The sequence below is a fragment of the Coregonus clupeaformis genome, unplaced genomic scaffold (assembly GCF_020615455.1).
Source record: "Coregonus clupeaformis isolate EN_2021a unplaced genomic scaffold, ASM2061545v1 scaf0600, whole genome shotgun sequence".
Lineage (NCBI taxonomy): Eukaryota > Metazoa > Chordata > Actinopteri > Salmoniformes > Salmonidae > Coregonus > Coregonus clupeaformis.
The window spans coordinates 177,163-204,031 of NW_025534055.1; the positions used below are offsets into that span (position 1 = coordinate 177,163).

The 26,869-nt window shown below is 42.5% G+C and overlaps 1 protein-coding gene across 3 annotated transcripts; it reads left to right on the forward strand.

Annotated features, from left to right (window-relative positions):
• Positions 1-397: 397 nt before the first annotated feature.
• Positions 398-25,795, forward strand: LOC121545176 (neuronal acetylcholine receptor subunit non-alpha-3). 3 transcript variants are annotated; one of them, XM_045216080.1, is made up of 10 exons: positions 398-922; positions 17,391-17,542; positions 20,155-20,199; positions 21,605-21,714; positions 22,205-22,336; positions 23,176-23,279; positions 23,642-23,919; positions 24,174-24,364; positions 24,841-25,057; positions 25,333-25,795. In XM_045216080.1, the coding sequence occupies exons 1-10, from the start codon at positions 859-861 to the stop codon at positions 25,474-25,476; spliced, it is 1,437 nt and encodes a 478-aa protein (XP_045072015.1). In that variant the 5' UTR covers positions 398-858; the 3' UTR covers positions 25,477-25,795. The 3 variants fall into 3 exon arrangements, with proteins under 3 accessions (XP_045072015.1, XP_045072014.1, XP_045072016.1); XM_045216079.1 differs by lacking the exons at positions 398-922; positions 17,391-17,542; positions 20,155-20,199 and adding an exon at positions 20,255-20,863; XM_045216081.1 differs by lacking the exons at positions 398-922; positions 17,391-17,542; positions 20,155-20,199 and adding an exon at positions 20,890-20,908.
• Positions 25,796-26,869: the final 1,074 nt, after the last annotated feature.

Consider the following 26,869-nt stretch of genomic DNA (forward strand, 5'->3'; position numbering starts at 1 on the left):
AAAGGTTCTTCGGGGATCCATTGAAAGGGGTTATTTGAAGAACCTTTTTAAAGGTAGCTTAGTGGGTAAGAGCATTGTGCCAGTAACCGAAAGGTCGCTGGTTCTAATCCCCGAGCCGACTAGGTGAAAAAATCTGTCGATGTGCCCTTAAGCAAGGCACTTAACCCTAATTGCTCCTGTAAGTCGCTCTGGATAAGAGCGTCTGCTAAATGACTAAAATGTAAATGTAAAGGGTCCTTCAAAGAACTTATAGTGGTTCCCCCACAGTTTCAATTTGAAGAACCCTTAAATGATACTCCAGGATCCTTTTCTTTTTAGATTGTAGGCTAGTGCGTGATAGTCTACCCCGGAGGAGTAAGATCTCCATTCTACCCCGGTACCGCCATATTCCTCCGTTATTATAGAACACACATACGCCACCCGCTCCCCCTGTCTCCATCACATTCCGCCGTCTCTCCTCCCTCATCCGCCGCTGGCCAGCCCCCCCTACCGAACACCGAATTTTGAGCGCGTGCACTAGGTCGGCTTGCTCGAGCATCCACACCGGGACACAAATGGAAACCCTTAGGGGAAACTCACAAATAAGAAGTCCTGCCCCGGTAAAACAGTCGTTGTCGGACAAAATGGAGCAACAATAGCGTCGTTTTCTTCCCGTCCTTCCTTCATAATTTAGTCGTTACATCGTTCCGAAGCGGGCAACGCGCGTCCCGTAGTTACACCAGTCTAGGCTACCGACCGACTGATTATTGTTCACCTGCGAAGTGCTACGGACGGATTTGTGTACGCAGAAGATGATATAACGCACATTGAAGACGACCTGAACGGGAACGTGTAACTGGAGCGGCGCGAAGAAGGAGCATGAAGTTTGCGGTTGCAGTGTTGTGGCTGTTGTGGTTGTCGGTCGGCGACGCCACTATTGAAGGTAGGCAGAAGGGATACGATGCGCTTCATAGTCAACGCTACAGAAACTGCAGGGCCTAATATACAGCGGTTTGAGTGAAATCCTTTTCTCTGTGAATGGATTGTTGTTCTATATAGCCAGCTTGACGTGTAGCCTACCCGGCAGTGTCCACTTTGCAATCAGATAGACCTTATTGATTTGATTTCAAACGGGACACCGTGAACCGTTAGACAGAACCGTCCCATTCTCTCCCACCAATGCAGTGCCAATAAACCGTTAGGTTTATCCGTTAGATCAAGTGAAGCAAATGTTATGTAGGCTATACAAGCTACAGAAAATGATTTATTTAACGGGTGGGTGTGTAGCGCCATCCTGGGTCGAGTGAAGGACTCGTCCCCCTTGATTACAAAACAAAAACAATAACAAACTAACAAATCAACAATTAATAGGCAGCGTACAGCTATTGCCGATTCTAAGTTAAAAATGAGTCTACCTACTGTTGTGTTGCTTGACTCAAGCCATGCGTTACATAAAGACAGTGCTACACATTGTCTGCATAGTTTATATCAGGCCCATGTGACAATATGGAGGGGTTGGGCTCAGTTCACTTCTCTATTCAGTCCACTCAGCGTTATCTGTGTGTGTTATCTATCGTTCTTCTATAGTGTAGTAGACTGTATTACACACAGTAACAGATAGATGGGATATGATATATTGTAACATACAATAACAGATAGATTGGATATGATATATTGTAACACACAGTAACAGATAGAAAGGATATTATATATTGTAACACAAACTAACTGATAGATGGGATATGATAGATTGTAACACACAGTAACAGATAGATGAAGTACGGTTGTGTGTGTGTGTGTGTGTGTGTGTGTGTGTGTATGAATCTGCTAACCCCCGAGCCTTTACACCACTCTAACCTGGGAAATGGAGTCGCTGCAACGACCAGACATAAATCCTCACTGTCAACACAGCCACTGTGTGTGTTTGTTTGCGTTTGTGCTTGCCTGCTTGTGTGTGTGTACCTGTGTGTGTACCACAGTCTGCCCCCAGCTCTCTGTGCCAAACCGCTGACCTCAAACCATCAGGAGTCAAATAACAATCTGACCCGAGATACAGTACACTGCTAGGAAACAGTACAGTATAGATACAGTATACTGCTAGGAAACAGTAGAGTATAGATACAGTATACTGCTAGGAAACAGTAGAGTATAGATACAGTATACTGCTAGGAAACAGTAGAGTATAGATACAGTATACTGCTAGGAAACAGTAGAGTATAGATACAGTATACTGCTAGGAAACAGTAGAGTATAGATACAGTATACTGCTAGGAAACAGTACAGTATAGATACAGTATACTGCTAGGAAACAGTAGAGTATAGATACAGTATACTGCTAGGAAACAGTAGAGTATAGATACAGTACACTGCTAGGAAACAGTACAGTATAGATACAGTACACTGCTATAGGAAACAGTAGAGTATAGATACAGTATACTGCTAGGAAACAGTAGAGTATAGATACAGTACACTGCTAGGAAACAGTACAGTATAGATACAGTACACTGCTATAGGAAACAGTAGAGTATAGATACAGTATACTGATAGGAGACAGTAGAGTATAGATACAGTATGCTGCTAGGAAACAGTAGAGTATAGATACAGTATACTGCTAGGAAACAGTAGAGTATAGATACAGTACACTGCTAGGAAACAGTACAGTATAGATACAGTACACTGCTAGGAAACAGTAGAGTATAGATACAGTACACTGCTAGGAAACAGTACAGTATAGATACAGTACACTGCTAGGAAACAGTAGAGTATAGATACAGTATACTGCTAGGAAATAGTAGAGTATAGATACAGTATACTGCTAGGAAACAGTAGAGTATAGATACAGTATACTGCTAGGAAACAATAGAGTATAGATACAGTATACTGCTAGGAAACAGTACAGTATAGATACAGTATACTGCTAGGAAACAGTACAGTATAGATACAGTATACTACTAGGAAACAGTAGAGTATAGATACAGTATACTGCTAGGAAACAGTAGGGTATAGATACAGTATACTGCTAGGAAACAGTAGAGTATAGATACAGTATACTGCTAGGAAACAGTACAGTATAGATACAGTACACTGCTAGGAAACAGTACAGTATAGATACAGTATACTGCTAGGAAACAGTAGAGTATAGATACAGTATACTGCTAGGAAACAGTACAGTATAGATACAGTACACTGCTAGGAAACAGTACAGTATAGATACAGTACACTGCTAGGAAACAGTACAGTATAGATACAGTATACTGCTAGGAAACAGTACAGTATAGATACAGTATACTGCTAGGAAACAGTAGAGTATAGATACAGTACACTGCTAGGAAACAGTACAGTATAGATACAGTATACTGCTAGGAAACAGTACAGTATAGATACAGTATACTGCTAGGAAACAGTAGAGTATAGATACAGTATACTGCTAGGAAACAGTAGAGTATAGATACAGTATACTGCTAGGAAACAGTAGAGTATAGATACAGTACACTGCTAGGAAACAGTACAGTATAGATACAGTATACTGCTAGGGAAACAGTACAGTATAGATACAGTATACTGCTAGGAAACAGTAGAGTATAGATACAGTATACTGCTAGGAAACAGTAGAGTATAGATACAGTATACTGCTAGGAAACAGTAGAGTATAGATACAGTACACTGCTAGGAAACAGTACAGTATAGATACAGTACACTGCTAGGAAACAGTAGAGTATAGATACAGTATACTGCTAGGAAACAGTAGAGTATAGATACAGTATACTGCTAGGAAACAGTAGAGTATAGATACAGTATACTGCTAGGAAACAGTACAGTATAGATACAGTATACTGCTAGGAAACAGTAGAGTATAGATACAGTATACTGCTAGGAAACAGTAGAGTATAGATACAGTATACTGCTAGGAAACAGTAGGGTATAGATACAGTATACTGCTAGGAAACAGTAGAGTATAGATACAGTATACTGCTAGGAAACAGTAGGGTATAGATACAGTATACTGCTAGGAAACAGTAGAGTATAGATACAGTATACTGCTAGGAAACAGTACAGTATAGATACAGTATACTGCTAGGAAACAGTAGGGTATAGATACAGTATACTGCTAGGAAACAGTAGAGTATAGATACAGTATACTGCTAGGAAACAGTACAGTATAGATACAGTATACTGCTAGGAAACAGTAGAGTATAGATACAGTATACTGCTAGGAAACAGTACAGTATAGATACAGTACACTGCTAGGAAACAGTACAGTATAGATACAGTACACTGCTAGGAAACAGTAGAGTATAGATACAGTATACTGCTAGGAAACAGTAGAGTATAGATACAGTATACTGCTAGGAAACAGTAGAGTATAGATACAGTATACTGCTAGGAAACAGTAGAGTATAGATACAGTATACTGCTAGGAAACAGTACAGTATAGATACAGTATACTGCTAGGAAACAGTAGAGTATAGATACAGTATACTGCTAGGAAACAGTACAGTATAGATACAGTACACTGCTAGGAAACAGTACAGTATAGATACAGTACACTGCTAGGAAACAATAGAGTATAGATACAGTATACTGCTAGGAAACAGTAGGGTATAGATACAGTATACTGCTAGGAAACAGTACAGTATAGATACAGTATACTGCTAGGAAACAGTAGAGTATAGATACAGTATACTGCTAGGAAACAGTACAGTATAGATACAGTACACTGCTAGGAAACAGTACAGTATAGATACAGTACACTGCTAGGAAACAGTAGAGTATAGATACAGTATACTGCTAGGAAACAGTAGAGTATAGATACAGTATACTGCTAGGAAACAGTAGAGTATAGATACAGTATACTGCTAGGAAACAGTAGAGTATAGATACAGTATACTGCTAGGAAACAGTAGAGTATAGATACAGTATACTGCTAGGAAACAGTATAGTATAGATACAGTATACTGCTAGGAAACAGTAGGGTATAGATACAGTATACTGCTAGGAAACAGTAGAGTATAGATACAGTATCCTGCTAGGAAACAGTAGGGTATAGATACAGTATACTGCTAGGAAACAGTAGAGTATAGATACAGTATACTGCTAGGAAACAGTACAGTATAGATACAGTATACTGCTAGGAAACAGTAGAGTATAGATACAGTATACTGCTAGGAAACAGTAGAGTATAGATACAGTACACTGCTAGGAAACAGTACAGTATAGATACAGTACACTGCTAGGAAACAGTAGAGTATAGATACAGTATACTGCTAGGAAACAGTAGAGTATAGATACAGTATACTGCTAGGAAACAGTAGAGTATAGATACAGTATACTGCTAGGAAACAGTAGAGTATAGATACAGTATACTGCTAGGAAACAGTAGAGTATAGATACAGTATACTGCTAGGAAACAGTAGAGTATAGATACAGTATACTGCTAGGAAACAGTAGAGTATAGATACAGTATACTGCTAGGAAACAGTAGGGTATAGATACAGTATACTGCTAGGAAACAGTAGAGTATAGATACAGTATACTGCTAGGAAACAGTAGGGTATATATACAGTATACTGCTAGGAAACAGTAGAGTATAGATACAGTATACTGCTAGGAAACAGTACAGTATAGATACAGTATACTGCTAGGAAACAGTAGAGTATAGATACAGTACACTGCTAGGAAACAGTACAGTATAGATACAGTACACTGCTAGGAAACAGTAGAGTATAGATACAGTATACTGCTAGGAAATAGTAGAGTATAGATACAGTATACTGCTAGGAAACAGTAGAGTATAGATACAGTATACTGCTAGGAAACAATAGAGTATAGATACAGTATACTGCTAGGAAACAGTACAGTATAGATACAGTATACTGCTAGGAAACAGTAGGGTATAGATACAGTATACTGCTAGGAAACAGTAGAGTATAGATGCAGTATACTGCTAGGAAACAGTAGAGTATAGATACAGTATACTGCTAGGAAACAGTAGAGTATAGATACAGTATACTGCTAGGAAACAGTAGAGTATAGATACAGTATACTGCTAGGAAACAGTAGAGTATAGATACAGTATACTGCTAGGAAACAGTAGAGTATAGATACAGTACACTGCTAGGAAACAGTACAGTATAGATACAGTACACTGCTAGGAAACAGTAGAGTATAGATACAGTATACTGCTAGGAAACAGTAGAGTATAGATACAGTATACTGCTAGGAAACAGTAGAGTATAGATACAGTATACTGCTAGGAAACAGTACAGTATAGATACAGTATACTGCTAGGAAACAGTAGAGTATAGATACAGTATACTGCTAGGAAACAGTAGAGTATAGATACAGTATACTGCTAGGAAACAGTACAGTATAGATACAGTATACTGCTAGGAAACAGTAGAGTATAGATACAGTATACTGCTAGGAAACAGTAGAGTATAGATACAGTATACTGCTAGGAAACAGTAGGGTATAGATACAGTATACTGCTAGGAAACAGTAGAGTATAGATACAGTATACTGCTAGGAAACAGTAGAGTATAGATACAGTATACTGCTAGGAAACAGTACAGTATAGATACAGTATACTGCTAGGAAACAGTAGAGTATAGATACAGTATACTGCTAGGAAACAGTAGAGTATAGATACAGTACACTGCTAGGAAACAGTACAGTATAGATACAGTACACTGCTAGGAAACAGTAGAGTATAGATACAGTATACTGCTAGGAAACAGTAGAGTATAGATACAGTATACTGCTAGGAAACAGTAGAGTATAGATACAGTATACTGCTAGGAAACAGTAGAGTATAGATACAGTATACTGCTAGGAAACAGTACAGTATAGATACAGTATACTGCTAGGAAACAGTAGAGTATAGATACAGTATACTGCTAGGAAACAGTACAGTATAGATACAGTACACTGCTAGGAAACAGTACAGTATAGATACAGTACACTGCTAGGAAACAATAGAGTATAGATACAGTATACTGCTAGGAAACAGTAGGGTATAGATACAGTATACTGCTAGGAAACAGTAGAGTATAGATACAGTATACTGCTAGGAAACAGTACAGTATAGATACAGTATACTGCTAGGAAACAGTAGGGTATAGATACAGTATACTGCTAGGAAACAGTAGAGTATAGATACAGGATACTGCTAGGAAACAGTACAGTATAGATACAGTATACTGCTAGGAAACAGTAGAGTATAGATACAGTATACTGCTAGGAAACAGTACAGTATAGATACAGTACACTGCTAGGAAACAGTACAGTATAGATACAGTACACTGCTAGGAAACAGTAGAGTATAGATACAGTATACTGCTAGGAAACAGTAGAGTATAGATACAGTATACTGCTAGGAAACAGTAGAGTATAGATACAGTATACTGCTAGGAAACAGTAGAGTATAGATACAGTATACTGCTAGGAAACAGTAGAGTATAGATACAGTATACTGCTAGGAAACAGTATAGTATAGATACAGTATACTGCTAGGAAACAGTAGGGTATAGATACAGTATACTGCTAGGAAACAGTAGAGTATAGATACAGTATCCTGCTAGGAAACAGTAGGGTATAGATACAGTATACTGCTAGGAAACAGTAGAGTATAGATACAGTATACTGCTAGGAAACAGTACAGTATAGATACAGTATACTGCTAGGAAACAGTAGGGTATAGATACAGTATACTGCTAGGAAACAGTAGAGTATAGATACAGTATACTGCTAGGAAACAGTACAGTATAGATACAGTATACTGCTAGGAAACAGTAGAGTATAGATACAGTATACTGCTAGGAAACAGTAGAGTATAGATACAGTACACTGCTAGGAAACAGTACAGTATAGATACAGTACACTGCTAGGAAACAGTAGAGTATAGATACAGTATACTGCTAGGAAACAGTAGAGTATAGATACAGTATACTGCTAGGAAACAGTAGAGTATAGATACAGTATACTGCTAGGAAACAGTAGAGTATAGATACAGTATACTGCTAGGAAACAGTAGGGTATAGATACAGTATACTGCTAGGAAACAGTAGAGTATAGATACAGTATACTGCTAGGAAACAGTAGGGTATATATACAGTATACTGCTAGGAAACAGTAGAGTATAGATACAGTATACTGCTAGGAAACAGTACAGTATAGATACAGTATACTGCTAGGAAACAGTAGAGTATAGATACAGTACACTGCTAGGAAACAGTACAGTATAGATACAGTACACTGCTAGGAAACAGTAGAGTATAGATACAGTATACTGCTAGGAAACAGTAGAGTATAGATACAGTATACTGCTAGGAAACAATAGAGTATATATACAGTATACTGCTAGGAAACAGTAGGGTATAGATACAGTATACTGCTAGGAAACAGTAGAGTATAGATACAGTATACTGCTAGGAAACAGTAGGGTATAGATACAGTATACTGCTAGGAAACAGTAGAGTATAGATACAGTATACTGCTAGGAAACAGTAGAGTATGGATACAGTATACTGCTAGGAGACAGTACAGTATAGATACAGTACACTGCTAGGAAACAGTAGAGTATAGATACAGTATACTGCTAGGAGACAGTACAGTATAGATACAGTACACTGCTAGGAAACAGTAGAGTATAGATACAGTATACTGCTAGGAAACAGTAGAGTATAGATACAATATACTGCTAGGAAACAATAGAGTATAGATACAGTATACTGCTAGGAAACAGTAGGGTATAGATACAGTATACTGCTAGGAAACAGTACAGTATAGATACAGTATACTGCTAGGAAACAGTAGAGTATAGATACAGTATACTGCTAGGAAACAGTACAGTATAGATACAGTACACTGCTAGGAAACAGTACAGTATAGATACAGTACACTGCTAGGAAAGAGTAGAGTATAGATACAGTATACTGCTAGGAAACAGTAGAGTATAGATACAGTATACTGCTAGGAAACAGTAGAGTATAGATACAGTATACTGCTAGGAAACAGTAGAGTATAGATACAGTATACTGCTAGGAAACAGTAGAGTATAGATACAGTATACTGCTAGGAAAAAGTAGAGTATAGATACAGTATACTGCTAGGAAACAGTAGGGTATAGATACAGTATACTGCTAGGAAACAGTAGAGTATAGATACAGTATACTGCTAGGAAACAGTAGGGTATAGATACAGTATACTGCTAGGAAACAGTAGAGTATAGATACAGTATACTGCTAGGAAAAAGTAGAGTATAAATACAGTATACTGCTAGGAGACAGTACAGTATAGATACAATACACTACTAGGAAACAGTAGAGTATAGATACAGTATACTGCTAGGAAACAGTAGAGTATAGATACAGTATACTGCTAGGAAACAGTAGAGTATAGATACAGTATACTGCTAGGAAACAGTAGAGTATAGATACAGTATACTGCTAGGAAACAGTAGAGTATAGATACAGTATACTGCTAGGAGACAGTACAGTATAGATACAGTATACTGCTAGGAAACAGTAGAGTATAGATACAGTATACTGCTAGGAAACAGTAGAGTATAGATACAGTATACTGCTAGGAAACAGTAGAGTATAGATACAGTATACTGCTAGGAAACAGTAGAGTATAGATACAGTATACTGCTAGGAAACAGTAGAGTATAGATACAGTATACTGCTAGGAGACAGTACAGTATAGATACAGTATACTGCTAGGAAACAGTAGAGTATAGATACAGTATACTGCTAGGAGACAGTACAGTATAGATACAGTATACTGCTAGGAAACAGTACAACCGAAACAGTCTGGCACAATGTGTGTACACACACACACACACACACACACACACACATACATAAACACACACACACACACATGTAAACATGCACACACACATGCCTCAAGGGAGGATGAGAGATGAGGGATATGGTTAATCTTTTTGAAAAGTGTTACATTCCTCAGGGGTCCTTGTCCCTTTGCATTGTGGGTAAACAACAGTTGCGACAGAGAGGTTGAGTAGACCTAGAGGTCAAAGGTCTATATCTGGAGACCATCTGTGTGTGTGTGTTTTACGTCGTAGTGGACTGACCTTTTATAAACTCACAGTTACATCCACTGTCCATGGTGCTGAACTCTCCTATGTTTTACACTGCAGTAGACTGGCCTTTATACACTCACAGTTACATCCACTGTCCATGGTGCTGAACTCTCCTATGTTTTACACTGTAGTGGACTGACCTTTTATAAACTCACAGTTATATCCACTGTCCATGGTGCTGAACTCTCCTATGTTTTACACTGTAGTAGACTGGCCTTTATAAACTCACAGTTACATCCACTGTCCATGGTGCTGAACTCTCCTATGTTTTACACTGTAGTAGACTGGCCTTTATACACTCACAGTTACATCCACTGTCCATGGTGCTGAACTCTCCTATGTTTTACACTGTAGTAGACTGGCCTTTATACACTCACAGTTACATCCACTGTCCATGGTGCTGAACTCTCCTATGTTTTACAGTGCTTAGGCTATTTCTTCACTTTACAGACTCAGAAATGTTAACTATATGGCTGATTCTCTTAAAAGGGCAATCTGCAGTTGCGATATCCATCTTTGGATTTATACATTTTTAATATGTACCCATTGATTCTTGAAGAATATAACTTATAAATGCCTCATGAGCTTAGTTCTTCAGTCAGAACCCAAAAAAAGAAGCTTGTCCAGAGAGCTGATCCTAAGTTTGTTGTAAAATGAACTTTAACCCAGTCAGAGATTAAGTCTGAATTAAGCTCAACATCGCAATGGCCCACCTGGGTGATACATGGCTGCCATTTTGTGTCCCGCAAGGCCATGTCCCACATCAGCAGTATCACTGCGTGAGCTGACAAAACCCATTCATCTAATTGCAACTGGGAGAAGATGTGTTTTGCAATGAAAGGGTTAATTACTTCTCACGCTGACATGTAGCTGTGTTTCTATCTGTTCAGTTCTCCAGCACAGTGGCTGCATCCCAAATGATGCCCTCTTCCCTGTATTGCCCCATGAGGCTCTGTTCAAAGTAGTGTACTATGTAGTGAATAGGGGGCCATTAGGGGTGCGGACATTGTTTTAATCTCCCTTCTCGGTGGTAGGGAGCGCCATGGCTCTATTATGAGCAGATGGTGCCAGGGTCATGCGGCCGTACCATTGTGTGTCCCATGGGGGGTGTGTGTGTGTGTGTAGACAAAGTTTCACTCAAACAAAGTTTCAGTCAAACTCCAAACACAGTCTCTGTCAAACAAAGCCTAGATGGTGAGAGACTGTAGATTCAACATCAGATTACACATCTAGACTTTGATATATGATGCAATGCAAAGCAATAACAGTCAGGCATTCAAGCATACACACACACACTTGAGGGAAATTTGGACAAGTCTTACTTACTAAAAGGTGTGTGTTGTTGATGGTGTGTATTTCCGTGCACTCTTCTATCTTTTCCTAATGTGATTCTTCAGTATCTTCTGATGCAGACCCATAGCTTTATACTATACTGCATATTATTGTTAATCTACTTAGAAACCCACAGCCCTCTCTGTATCCCCTCTGTCTCTCTCCCTCTCTCTCTCTCGCTCTCTCCTTCTCCCTCCCCCTCTCTCCCTCCCCTCAATCTCTCTCTCTCTCTCTCTCTCTCTCTGTCTCTCTCTCCCTCCCCCTCTCCCCTCTCTCTCTCTCTCTCTCTCTCTCTCTCTCTCTCTCTCTCTCTCTCTCTCTCTCTCTCTCTCTCTCTCTCTCTCTCTCTCTCTCTCTCTCTCTCTCTCTCTCTCTCTCTCTCTCTCTCTCTCTCTCTCTCTCTCTCGGCTACAGGAACCCTACAGTGTGATTTATATTGCTATTGCCAGTGTTGGTGATAGTATGTTGCTGTTCCATCCATAAACCCATCACCAGGATAGACACACACACACACACACACACACAAACACACATACACACACATACACACACAACACACACACACAGACAACACAACACAAAATGCACAAACACCATCAACATGATGGAGAGTCCCACTCACCCATCCCATACAGACTATAGCTACAGCACTATTGTATTGGTTAATCTCCTCTAGTTATCATGGCCCTTCAGAGAGATAGGGATGTGTAGGGATGTTTACGGGTGTGTATGGGGTGTGTAAAGGTGTGTAGGAATGTGTAGGGGTGTGTAGAGATGTGTAGGGATGTCTAGGGATGTGTAGGGGTGTGTAAAGGTGTGTAGAGGTGTGTAGGGATGTGTAGAGGTGTGTAGGGATGTCTAGGGATGTGTAGGGGTTGTAGGGTTGTTTAGGGGAGTGTAAAGGTGTGTAGAGGTGTGTAGGGATGTGTAGAGGTGTGTAGGGATGTCTAGGGATGTGTAGGGGTTGTAGGGTTGTTTAGGGGAGTGTAAAGGTGTGTAGGGATGTCTAGGGATGTGTAAGGGGTGTCTAGGGGTGTCTAAGGATGTGTAGGGGTGTGTAAGGATGTGTAGGGGTGTCTATGGATGTGTAGGGATGTGTAGGGGTGTCTAGGGATGTGTAGGGATGCGTAGGGATGTGTAGGGCAGGAGTGCCATTGATTGGTAGTGGGTAGAGAAGGCACCGGAGGGACACATACATTAGAGTTCATATTTTTTAGTCAATTAAAAGAATGGCAGACTCATAAACATCACATGCTGGGCTTCTTACAGCGTTCATCTACTCTCTCTCTCTCTCTCTCTCTCTCTCTCTCTCTCTCTCTCTCTCTCTCTCTCTCTCTCTCTCTCTCTCTCTCTCACTCTCTCTCTCTCTCTTTCTCTCTCACACTCTCTCTCTCTCTTTCTCTCTGTCTCTCTTTCCTCTGTCTCAGAGACAATGAAAGGGTAATGTGAGGCTAGTGGTGTGAGTCCCTCAGTCTCTGTCCTCCTCTTATCTGCTCTCTCCACATCCATCACTCTCTCTCTATCCCTTTCTCTCCCCCCATCCCTCCCTCTCTATCTCACACCAGGGGCTAAGCCACAGCCAAACACCACACACTAATACCAGTGAGCTCTCAAAGCATTTACAGTTTTTCTCAATTGCTAAAACACTAAAACCCATTGGCTGAAAAAAGTTATCAGTTGCCTGGACTCATTTAGGTAATTATGCAGTCTGTTGTCAATACCTTAAACCATTTCACATGGTAAAACACAATATGCAGATCTCACTTAGACTTTTCAGCAAAACTCTAAACACATTCTCATTCTCAAAACACATTCTGCACTCTAATGCACATGTCATCCATACTGTTAAACACAAGTGGCAACAATCAAATACAAATAGAGAACACATGTCATTGATTGAACACAACCACTCAAAATGGATTTAACCTGTTTCAAATGATGTGACACAACCAATATAAGGCAGTTCAGAGAGCAAACAGGTTGTTGAAGGTGGGAAGGAGAAAGTCTGAGAATGGATAGAAGAAACAATGTGAGAGGACGAGGACGAGTGCGTATGCGAGGTGGGCGACGAGGAGGAAGAGGAGGAGGAGGGCAAGAAAGAGGAAGAGGATGATGAAGAGGAAGAGGAAGAGGAAGACAAAGAGTGGAAACATCTGATGAAATTTGAGCAACAGTCATAGACCATGTTCTTGTCCATGGACTGACAATGAGGGAAGCAGGACTTAGAGTGCAACCCAATTTGAGCCGTTTTCTGTGTCCACCATAGTAAGGACATTCAGAGAAGAGAACAGGTACAGTATACTACTGTATTTTTGTAATTGCAAATTTACTGTACTACACAATATGCAGCTGTTTCAATAGACATTTGTAAAGTTAATCACTGTATGTATTGTACTGAATGAATATGTTTTGTAACTGCACAACTACTTTTTGTAGAATTGCAAGGCTGCCACATGCAGGTGGAAGGACAGCTATATTCACTCGGGAGCAAGAGGCCGTTGTAGTTGGCATGGGTCCTTCAAGATAATGCAATACGACTCAGAGAAATCCAGGAACGAGTGATACAAGACAACACACACTTCCAGGGAATCGACAGTGTGAGCATTTCCACAATTGACCGTGTCCTCCATCGTAACAGGATGCGAATGAAACAAGTATACAGAGTACCTTTTGAGCGCAACTCACCAAGGGTGAAAGAACTGCGAGCTCAGTATGTGCAAGTAAGTATACATTCAGAAACATCAATGGGCAGTTTATGAACTTGTACCTCCCTCCATACTCGCCTTTCCTGAATCCGATTGAGGAGTTTTTCTCCTCTTGGAGATGGAAAGTGTATGATAGACAACCCTACACCAGAGTAAATCTGCTGCAAGCCATGTATTTAGCCTGTGGTGATATAGGTGAGGAATCATGTCAGGGCTGGATACGGCACACAAGAGGCTTCTTCCCCCGTTGCCTCAGGAGGGACAATATTGCTTGTGATGTCGACGAAGTGCTCTGGCCTGACCCAGCCCAAAGACAAGAACAAGCACATTGATCACATGTTTACTCCTTTGATTTTTGTCCTTTTTAGTATTGTATGCTGTAGTACAGTGCATTGTAGGCTGTATACTGTACAATGGACAAATTGTATGGCCCTGAACATTGTGCTTTCCATTTGTTAACAGTACTGACTGCTCAATAGATTTTGACTGGTTGCAGGTTCATATCAACAAAGAACAAGAATTACAGTTTCACAGAGACAAAGGACAAGTTTGTGAGATGCAGGGTACAGTACTGTAAAAATAGGGGTACAAGGAGGAGGAAGAACAAAAAACTAAAGAGCAAAGCAGAGTAGTAATTTCTGATCAATTTTAAGCTACTATGATAGAACATGTTTTCGTTCATCAAAAGACAACGACGGAAAAATATGAAATTTGTTTTGAGATTAAAAATGTACTTCTCCCTGAGAACTGTATGTTTTGAACAATGTGTTTTCTATTTTTCGGTGTATTGTTTACTGACTGCTTGAGAGTGTTTATCATTTTGATCACTTTGTTTATGATTTGAGAGCAGTGTTTGATTTTGAACACAGGTAAAACTGTTTTGAGGCGAATGTTTCATTTTGCGAGAGGAGTCAGAGGTTTTGTAAATAGTGCTTGAAGATGAGGTTTTGTGTTTAATGTTTTCGGGAAATGGAGCAAGGTTTCAGAAATTGTGTTTTAGCAATTGAGAAAAACTGTAACACAATCAGTGTGTGTGTGTGTGTGTGTGTGGTGTGTGTGTGTGTGTGTGTGTGTGTGTGTGTGTGTGTGTGTGTGTGTGTGTGTGTGGTTGTGTGTGTGTGTGTGTGTGTGTGTGTGCGTGTGTGTGTGTGTGTGTGTGTGTGTGTGTGTGTGTGTGTGTGTAAGTGTCTATCATTCAGTTCTCTGTAGCTAAGACTAACATAGACTGTAACACACTACTCTAACCATCTAATGCAACATTGAGTGTATCTCTCTCTAGTCTAGAACCATTCTGACCACTATAGTGTCTAAAAGGTTGATGATGATGTCATGTTATCATGTGGGCCTACTTAATTATCTAGTACTTCGGCACACTTACTTAATCACACACACACACACACACACACACACACACACACACACACACACACACACACACACACACACACACGTACACACAGACACTGAAGGGACAGAGAATTAGTCAGTCTGAGCTCTACATGCATTTTTAGGTAAGGAAATGAAACATGCATGTCCTTCCTGCTTCATTCATATTGTAAGGCAGTACTGTGTTAGGACAGGGTGTTTGTGCTTCACTGTGTACTGTCCAGTGGATGAGTGAACACGTCGCTCTGTGCTCGACTAGAATTCCTGGGTGATTGTCTCCTTGTCTGAGGTGATCATGTCAGCGTGATCATTTCGTCAGTCTGGGGAGCTCAGAGGTGTTCTCTGAGCCATGGCCAGCTGTCTGTGTGTGTGTGTGTGTTTCTGTGTGTGTGTGTGTGTGTGTGTGTGTGTGTGTGTGTGTGTGTGTGTGTGTGTGTGTGTGTGTGTGTGTTTGTGTCTGTGTGTGTGTGTTCATGCCATACTCTGCCTCTACCTTACTGAGACTATTTCTCCATTGCTTTGGTTTTGTTTCTATAAAGACATTTTCCTTGTTAGCTAACCGTCTCAATTCAATTCAAAGGGCTTTATTGGCATGGGAAACATATGTTTACATTGCCAAAGTAAGTGAAATAGATAATAAACAAAAGTGAAATAAACAAAAAAAAAAGAACAGTAAACATTACACTCACAAAAGTTCCAAAATAATAAAGACATTTCAAATGTCATATTATGTCTATGTACAGTGTTGTAACGATGTGCAAACAGTTAAAGTACGAATGGGAAAATAAATAAACATAAATACGGCTTGTATTTACAATAGTGTTTATTCTTCAATGGTTGCCCTTTTCTTGTGGCAACAGGTTACAAATCTTGCTGCTGTGATGGCACACTGTTGTATTTCACCCAATAGATATGAGAGTTTATCCAAATTTGATTTGTTTTCTAATTCTTTATGGGTCTGTGTAATCTGAGGGAAATATGTGTCTCTAATATAGTCATACATTTGGCAGGAGGTTAGGAAGTGAAGCTCAGTTTCTTCCTCATTTTGTGGGCAGAGTGTACATAGCCTGTCTTCTCTTGAGAGGCAGGTCTGCCTACGGCGGCCTTTCTCAATAGCAAGGCTATGCTCACTGAGTCTGTACATGGTCAAAGCTTTCCTTAAGTTTGGGTCAGTCACAGTGGTCAGGTATTCTGCCACTGTGTACTCTCTGTTTAGGGCCAAAGAGCATTCTAGTTTGCTCTGTTTTTTTGTTTATTCTGTCCAATGTGTCAAATAATTATATTTTTGTTTTCGCATGATTTGGTTGGGTCTAATTGTGTTGTTGTCCCTCTCTCCCTACCGTTCTCTCCATTTTCTCTCTCTCTCTCTCTCTCTCTCTCTCTCTCTCTCTCTCTCTTTCTCTCTCCTCTCTCTCTCCTCTCTCTTTCTCTCTCTCTCCTCCCTCTCTCCTCTTTCTCTCTCTCTCTCTCTCTCTCTCTCTCTCTCTCTCTCTCTCTCTCTCTCTCTCTCTCTCTCTCTCTCTCTCTCTCTCTCTCTCTCTCCCTCTCTCCTCTGTCTCTCTCTCTCTCTCTCTCTCTCTCTCTCTCTCTCTCTCTCTCTCTCTCTCTCTCTCTCTCTCTCTCTCTCTTTCTTTCTCTCTCTCTCTCTCTCTCTCTCTTTCTCTCTCTCTCCTCTCTCTCTCCCTCTCTCTCTCTCTCTCTCTCTCTCTCTCTCTCTCTCTCTCTCTCTCTCTCTCTCTCTCTCTCTCTCTCTCCCTCTCTCTCTCTCTCTCTCTCTCTCTCTCTCTCTCTCTCTCTCTCTCTCTCTCTCTCTCTCTCTCTCTCTCTCTCTCTCTCTCTCTGTCTCTCTCTCTCTCTCTCTCTCTCTCTCTCTCTCTCCATAGCTCCGGAGGAGTTTGTGTCTCTGGCTGAGATGGAGGATGCCTTGTTGAGGAACCTGTTTAGAGGGTATCAGAAATGGGTCCGACCCGTTATGCACGCTAACGACACCATCACAGTACGCTTCGGACTCAAGATCTCACAGCTGGTGGATGTGGTGAGAACACACACACACACACGCCTTACACTCCCCTGTGAGAGAGGAGAGGATGACAGCCAGGGTAGAAGACATTGGAGGGAATGGTCCTGATCTGTCCTACTGTGTTACCATGGTCCTGATCTGTCCTACTGTGTTACCATGGTCCTGATCTGTCCTACTGTGTTACCATGGTCCTGATCTGTCCTACTGTCTTACCATGGTCCTGATCTGTCCTACTGTCTTACCATGGTCCTGATCTGTCCTACTGTGTTACCATGGTCCTGATCTGTCCTACTGTGTTACCATGGTCCTGATCTGTCCTACTGTCTTACCATGGTCCTGATCTGTTCTACTGTCTTACCATGGTCCTGATCTGTCCTACTGTCTTACCGTGGTCCTGATCTGTCCTACTGTCTTACCGTGGTCCTGATCTGTCCTACTGTGTTACCATGGTCCTGATCTGTCCTACTGTCTTACCATGGTCCTGATCTGTCCTACTGTGTTACCGTGGTCCTGATCTGTCCTACTGTGTTACCGTGGTCCTGATCTGTCCTACTGTCTTACCATGGTCCTGATCTGTCCTACTGTCTTACCGTGGTCCTGATCTGTCCAACTGTCTTACCACGGTCCTGATCTGTCCAACTGTCTTACCGTGGTCCTGATCTGTCCTACTGTCTTACCGTGGTCCTGATCTGTTCTACTGTGTTACCATGGTCCTGATCTGTCCTACTGTGTTACCATGGTCCTGATCTGTCCTACTGTCTTACCGTGGTCCTGATCTGTCCTACTGTGTTACCATGGTCCTGATCTGTCCTACTGTGTTACCATGGTCCTGATCTGTCCTACTGTCTTACCATGGTCCTGATCTGTCCTACTGTCTTACCATGGTCCTGATCTGTCCTACTGTCTTACCATGGTCCTGATCTGTCCTACTGTCTTACCATGGTCCTGATCTGTCCTACTGTCTTACCATGGTCCTGATCTGTCCAACTGTGTTACCATGGTCCTGATCTGTCCAACTGTGTTACCATGGTCCTGATCTGTCCTACTGTCTTACCATGGTCCTGATCTGTCCTACTGTCTTACCATGGTCCTGATCTGTCCAACTGTGTTACCATGGTCCTGATCTGTCCTGCTGTGTTACCATGGTCCTGATCTGTCCTACTGTCTTACCATGGTCTTGATCTGTCCTACTGTGTTACCATGGTCCTGATCTGTCCTACTGTGTTACCATGGTCCTGATCTGTCCTACTGTCTTACCATGGTCCTGATCTGTCCTACTGTCTTACCATGGTCCTGATCTGTCCTACTGTGTTACCATGGTCCTGATCTGTCCTACTGTCTTACCATGGTCCTGATCTGTCCTACTGTGTTACCATGGTCCTGATCTGTCCTACTGTTTTACCATGGTCCTGATCTGTCCTACTGTCTTACCATGGTCCTGATCTGTCCTACTGTGTTACCATGGTCCTGATCTGTCATACTGTGTTACCATGGTCCTGATCTGTCCTACTGTCTTACCATGGTCCTGATCTGTCCTACTGTCTTACCATGGTCCTGAACTGTCCTACTGTCTTACCATGGTCCTGAACTGTCCTACTGTGTTACGGTACATTTTAGCACCATGTACATCTCTCCACTACCTCTCCTTTTCCCCTGTCCCTCTGCCTGGTGGAGTTGATTACTGGAGTTCTTTTGAGAAGAGGGGATGACAGGAGGAGGACAGCAAGAGAGGGAAAATGAGGGAAATGAGAGAAAGGTGGTTAATTTGACAGCAAGGGAAGATACAGGGAGGAGAGAAAGGAAAAGAGTGGAGCGAGGGTTATCCTAAAAGGATGGAGTTAAGGATAGGAGAAAATATGGTTATTCTGAGAGGAAGGAGTGAGGAAAGGGGGTAGAGGAGAAGAGAGAGGAGGTAGAAGAGGTTTTAAAGTTTCCTCTCTCTCACCCTCTTGCTCTCTCTCTCTCTCTCTCTCTCTCTCTCTCTGTTTCTAATGGGACCATCAGGCCGAGAGGAGCTAGATAGCATCAATTATTTACACTGACCTCCACAGACACACACACACACAAATGCAAGCACGAGCGACCATGTCTCTCTCTCTCTCTTTCTCTTTCTCTTTCTCTTTCTCTCTTGCTCTCTCTCTCTCTCTCTCTCTCTCTCTCTCTCTCTCTCTCTCTCTCTCTCTCTCTCTCTCTCTCTCTCTCTCTCTCTCTCTCTCTCTCTCTCTAAATGTTTCTCTCTTCCTGTCTCTATCTTTGCTCTCTCTCACACAGACGACTGTCTGAACCACATGTGTTCCTAGTCCTTGTGTGGAAGGCAGTCACTCCTCTCTCACATTCCTGTATTGATTACATACTGCCACCTTTTGGTCATTTAACCAAAATGCACCAATCTGCCTAAAACCCACCGTTGACCATTGATGATTCAGTCATTCTGCCCCACTGCCTTTCTGGGACACAGAGAAACCATGTGTGCCATGGATTTTCACTCCAGTCTAATTTGACTGACATCCTTCTAAACTTCTTCAACTTCTACCCACACATTCTGTCTTTCATCAAAAACGTTGCTTTTATTAATGCATTCGTTGTTCATAATACATACTTCTTCTCCCCTCTTCTTGTTCTGACAGGATGAGAAGAATCAGCTAATGACTACTAATGTCTGGCTATGGCAGGTAAGGACCAATCAGCTAATGACTACTAATGTCTGGCTATGGCAGGTAAGGACCAATCAGCTAATGACTACTAATGTCTGGCTATGGCAGGTAAGGACCAATCAGCTCCTGACTTCTAATGTCTGGCTATGGCAGGTAAGGACCAATCAGCTAATGTCTGGCTATGGCAGGAAGGACCAATCAGCTAATGACTACTAATGTCTGGCTATGGCAGGTAAGGACCAATCAGCTAATGACTACTAATGTCTGGCTATGGCAGGTAAGGACCAATCAGCTAATAACTACTAATGTCTGGCTATGGCAGGTAAGGACCAATCAGCTAATGAATACTAATGTCTGGCTATGGCAGGTAAGGACCAATCAGCTAATGACTACTAATGTCTGGCTATGGCAGGTAAGGACCAATCAGCTAATGAATACTAATGTCTGGCTATGGCAGGTAAGGACCAATCAGCTAATGACTACTAATGTCTGGCTATGGCAGGTAAGGACCAATCAGCTAAAGACAGCTACTGTCTGTCTATGGCAGGTAAGGACCAATCAGCTAATAACTACTAATGTCTGGCTATGGCAGGTAAGGACCAATCAGCTAATGAATACTAATGTCTGGCTATGGCAGGTAAGGACCAATCAGCTAATGACTACTAATGTCTGGCTATGGCAGGTAAGGACCAATCAGCTCCTGACTACTAATGTCTGGCTATGGCAGGTAAGGACCAATCAGCTAATGACAGCTCTACACAGGGCAATGCCCTGGGGCATTGGGATATTTTATTAGACCAGAGGAAAGAGTGGCTCCTACTGGCCCCCCAACACCACTACCAGCAGCATCTGCTCTCCCATCCAGGGATCAACCCTGCTTAGCTTCAGAGGCCAGCCAGCAGTGGGATGCAGCTGGCTAAGCTACTGAAAGCTACTGTACTCAACAATGTCTTCATAGAGCTTCACTTGTCTCTATAAGACTTCAATGTCTTCATAGAGCTTCACTTGTCTCTATAAGACTTCATTGTGGTATTGTATTGATGTAGCAGTTTTATACCTCAGCAGTTCACGCCTGTATTGGTATTATTGTATGTTGTTAATATCAATAGTATATCTATGTCTAACCCATGGTGCTGTAACATTGTAGGACTGGGTAGATGTAACATTGTTATTTTGTATGTTATAATAGTGTTATATTGTATGTAATAATGTTATGTTATAATGTTATGGTATAATATTAAGGGTTAATGTTATGTTATAATGTTAAGGGTTAATGTTATGTTATAGTGTATGTTATAATGTTATGTTATAATGTTAAGGGTTAATGTTATGTAATAGTGTATGTTATAATGTTATGTTATAATGTTATGGATTCATGTTATGTAATATTGTATGTTATAATGTAATATTCTATGTTATGTAGGAGTGGGTAGATGTGAAGCTCCAGTGGAACCCAGATGAGTATGGAGGAATCACCTCTATCAGAGTTCCCTCTGAAACAATATGGCTGCCGGACATCGTCCTCTATGAGAAGTGAGTGCACACTGCTTCCTGCTTCCTGCTTCCTGCTTCCTGCTTCCTGCTTCCTTCTTCCTGCTTCCCGCTCCCTATGGGCTCAGCTCTGTGTTTTCAGACTTTCTTTGATATTTTACTTTCCCTGAAAAATCAATGAATGCTTTTTTAGAACCAGTTTTACCGTTTAGATGCCCGTAAGACATCTCTTCACTCTAAATTATAATATAGTGTATAACAGGGTACTTCTGACGACTTGTCTTTGTCCTCACTGCATTTGTGTTAGCAGGGTTAGCACGGAGGTCTATTGTAATCTCCTGCTAGTATCGTTTGAAGAAAACCAGCGCTAACACACAGCATCCTGCAAAGATCCGTTTGTTCGTTGCAATAGGCGCACGGTCGTTTGCTGTGTGCTTTTAAAATGTGTCTAATAAACACAACTCACCGACTAACTTCCCCACCCCACCCTATCCCCCCCATCCATCCCTCCCTCTCTCCTCACCCCTCTCAGTGCTGACGGGCGTTTCGAGGGCTCTCTGATGACCAAAGCCATCGTGAGGTCAGACGGGACAATCAGGTGGACCCCTCCGGCCAGCTACAAGTCTTCATGCACCATGGACGTCACCTTCTTTCCCTTCGACAGGTGGGACTGACCTCTGGACACACACACGAACGCACACACACACACAACATACACACATGAACACACACATGAGCGCACGCACACACGCACGCATAGACACACACACAGGGAGACACATATACACACACACACATTAATCGACCAATCAATCCATCAGTCCTACCTGTCGGATGGGAAGAAGGTGACATCCATGATTATCTCTGTTTTTCACTTCATCACTGTCATTTATGTTCTTCTTCTCCTTTATCACTCACTCTCCCCTTCCCCCTGGTTGGTTGGTTGGTTGGCTGGTTGGTTGATTGGTTGATTGGTTGATTGGTTGATTGGTTGATTGGTTGATTGATTGATTGATCGGTTGGTTATTGGTTGATTGGTTGATTTGTTGGTTGACTGGTTGGTTGATTGGTTGATTGATTGATTGGTTGATTGGTTGGTTGATAGGTTGGTTATTGGTTGATTGGTTGATTTGTTGGTTGACTAGTTGGTTTATTGGTTGATTGATTGGTTGGTTGATTGGTTGGTTGATTGGTTGATTTGTTGGTTGACTGGTTGGTTGATTGATTGATTGGTTGATTGATTGGTTGGTTGGTTGATTGGTTGATTGATAGATTGGTTGGTTGATTGATAGATTGGTTGGTTTATCGATTGGTTGATTGGTTGGTTGGTTGATTGAGATGTGACTGGTGTAGATTTGCCTCTGCGGTCAGCTGTTAAAAAAACAACCTTTAAAAACGTTTTTTAACTTTACAATATAAATACTTTAATATAAAAGTCCATTTAACAACACAGACAGAACTGCAGACAATACAGACAGAATGTTTTCCCCTTCCCCAACACAGACAGAACTGCTCCATGAAGTTTGGCTCGTGGACCTACGACGGCAACATGGTCGACCTGGTCCTGGTCGACCACTACGTTGACCGCAAGGACTTCTTCGACAACGGTGTGTAGGAAAAATACTCTTGAAGTAAGATGTCTTGCTACTCCAAAAGCTCCAAAAGTCAAGCAACAAGTTCATTGTTCTAACTACAATAATATCTCACGGTATTATAGAGGTATAGAGGGAAACGTACGGCAGTTTAGTAACCAGTTAATAAATGTCGGTTAGAGACACCATTTATACAAGAAACATGAGGGTGATGGTAACTAACCCGCTTTGTCTGTCTCTTCCCATCACAGTTAATCAAGACGTTAATCAGTATGAGAATGCCCTGTCTCTCTATCTCCAATGTGAACGTGGTCCAGTCACCCATTATCCAATAACATTAAAGATAACATACAATCACTGATCGAGTTCCCTTACAGGTGAATGGGAGATCCTCAACGCCACGGGCGCCAAGGGCAGCCGGCGGGACGGTATCTACTGGTACCCCTTCGTTACCTACTCCTTCATCCTCAAGAGGCTTCCTTTGTTCTACACACTCTTCCTCATCATCCCCTGTCTTGGTCTGTCCTTCCTGACCGTGTTGGTATTCTATCTCCCGTCCGATGAAGGAGAGAAGCTGTCTCTGTCTACGTCGGTCCTGGTGTCTCTCACGGTGTTCCTCCTCGTCATAGAAGAGATTATACCCTCGTCCTCCAAGGTCAGTGGGGTTCACTGGGTGTGTCTGTGTGTCTGTGGAACGCTCCTCTCAGTCCTTTCAGAGCTTTTTCAAACTACAGAGCCAAACCGAGCTGTACTGGGCTTTCCATGGATGTTGGAACCGTGCTGGAAATGACAACGTGACAACAGGAAGGCATCCCAGTATGGTTTGGGTTGGCTCTATAGTGTGAGTTATTGGTGTACTCTTTAGAGATGTGATATAAGTAACATGTTGTTTATGTATTTATCACCAAGGTGATACCTCTGATTGGAGAATACCTCCTCTTCATCATGATCTTCGTCACCTTCTCCATCATCGTCACCGTGTTTGTCATCAACGTCCACCACCGCTCCTCAGCCACCTACCACCCCATGGCCCCCTGGGTAAAAAGCCTCTTCCTCCAGAGGCTACCCAGACTGCTCTGCATGAGGGGACACACTGACAGGTGCACACACAAACACACCTACACACACACCTTCTCTTTTCCAGTTGATTACCAATGATTGATTTCATTGATGTTTTATGATTCAATTCAATAACAAATTAATAAAATAAGATTTTAGAAGATAAGATGAAAATATATTGAGGGAATATAACAACTGTAGATCAACCCTGATGTAAATAAATAGATCATAATAATTAGATATGGTTGATATATCATATGATTCTCTTTCATTTGATGGAAAGAAAGAAAGAAAGAGCGAAAGAGAGAAAGACAGACAGACAGACAGACAGACAGACAGACAGACAGACAGACAGACAGACAGACAGACAGACAGACAGACAGACAGACAGACAGACAGACAGACAGACAGACAGACAGACAGACAGAGAGTAAGAGAAAGAAGCTACTACGTGCTTTATTCCTGAATAATCAACATTGCGATTGTAGTAATTATTTGTACCTGGTGTAATTACTAGGTACCACTACCCAGACATTGAACTGCGTAGCCCGGAGCTGAAGCCCCGTGGAGGTCCAGGGAGGAGGGGGGCCTCGGGCCAGGGCCAAGCCCAGCAGAGAGGCCCTGTCGGGGGAAAGGAGGATGAGAACCATGCCTGGTTGGCCATGCTGGAGAAAGCCACCAACTCAGTACGGTACATCAGCCGTCACATCAAGAAGGAACACTTTATCAGAGAGGTAGGTGTGTGTGCGTGCGTGTGTGTGTGTTTCTGTCTCTATATCTTTTAGTTTTCAGATGGGTAAAAAATGTATCTCTCTCTCTCTTTCTCTTTCTCTTTCTCTTTCTCTTTCTCTTTCTCTTTCTCTCTTTCTCTTTCTCTTTCTCTCTTGCTCTCTCTCTCTCTCTCTCTCTCTCTCTCTCTCTCTCTCTCTCTCTCTCTCTCTCTCTCTCTCTCTCTCTCTCTCTCTCTCTCTCTCCTTCCCTCCCTCCCTCTCTCCCTCCCTCCCTCCAGGTGGTGCAGGACTGGAAGTTTGTGGCTCAGGTGTTGGACAGGATCTTATTGTGGGTGTTCCTCACTGTCTCCATACTGGGTACCATCCTCATCTTCACTCCAGCCATCACTTTGTACCTCACCACCCCACCCTTCAATACATAGACCCTAGCCCCTACACCGTAACCCCTATACCCTACACCCTAGAACACATAGTAACTAGACCCTAACCCCTAACCCCTAAACCAGGGCTGTTCAATGTCGGTCCTGGAGGGACGAAACACTTTGGTTTTCATCCTGTCCTTCTAATAAGGGACTGATTCAGACCTGGGACACCAGGTGACTGCAATTAACTACCAGGTAGAAAGACAAAACAGAAGGGTTTCTGCCCTCCAGGACTGGAATGGAACTCTACTCCCTAACCCCTACACCCTACCACCCTAACCGCTACACCCTAACCCCTACACCCTACATCCTAACCCATACACCCTACCACCCTAACCCCTACACCCTACCATCATAACCCCTACACCCTACATCCTAACCCCTACACCCTACCACCCTAACCCCTACACCCTAACCCCTACACCCTGCCACCCTGCCACCCTAACCCCTACACCCTACATCCTAGCCCCTACACCCTACCATCATAACCCCTACACCCTACCACCCTAATCCCTACACCCTACCACCCTAACCCCTACACCCTACCACCCTACCATCCTAACCCCTACACCCTACATCCTAGCCCCTACACCCTACCATCATAACCCCTACACCCTGCCATCATAACCCCTACACCCTACCATCCTAACCCCTACACCCTACACCCTACACCCTACACCCTAACCCCTACACCCTGCCACCCTGCCACCCTAACCCCTACACCCTACTTCCTAACCCCTACACCCTACCATCCTAACCCCTACACCCTACATCCTAACCCCTACACCCTACATCCTAACCCCTACACCCTACATCCTAACCCCCTACACCCTACATCCTAACCCCTACACCCTACATCCTAACCCCTACACCCTACCATCCTAACCCCTACACCCTACATCCTAACCCCTACACCCTACATCCTAACCCCTACACCCTACCATCCTAACCCCTACACCCTACCATCCTAACCCCTACACCCTACCATCCTAACCCCTACACCCTACCATCCTAACCCCTACACCCTACATCCTAACCCCTACACCCTACCATCCTAACCCCTACACCCTACCACCCTAACCCCTACACCCTACCATCCTAACCCCTACACCCTACCATCCTAACCCCTACACCCTACCATCCTAACCCCTACACCCTACCATCCTAACCCCTACACCCTACATCCTAACCCCTACACCCTAACCCCTACACCCTACCACCCTAACCCCTACACCCTACATCCTAACCCCTACACCCTACATCCTAACCCCTACACCCTACATCCTAACCCCTACACCCTACATCCTAACCCCTACACCCTACCACCCTAACCCCTACACCCTACCATCCTAACCCCTACACCCTACGTCCTAACCCCTACACCCTACGTCCT

Coding starts and splice junctions, on each gene's coding strand:
- LOC121545176 (XM_045216079.1), top strand. CDS start 20,363: ATGGCAGGAAGGACCAATCAGCTAATGACTACTAATGTCTGGCTATGG. Junction 20,864..21,604: donor CTAATGTCTGGCTATGGCAG/GTAAGGACCAAT, acceptor TATGTTATGTAG/GAGTGGGTAGATGTGAAGCT. Junction 23,920..24,173: donor TTATACCCTCGTCCTCCAAG/GTCAGTGGGGTT, acceptor TTTATCACCAAG/GTGATACCTCTGATTGGAGA.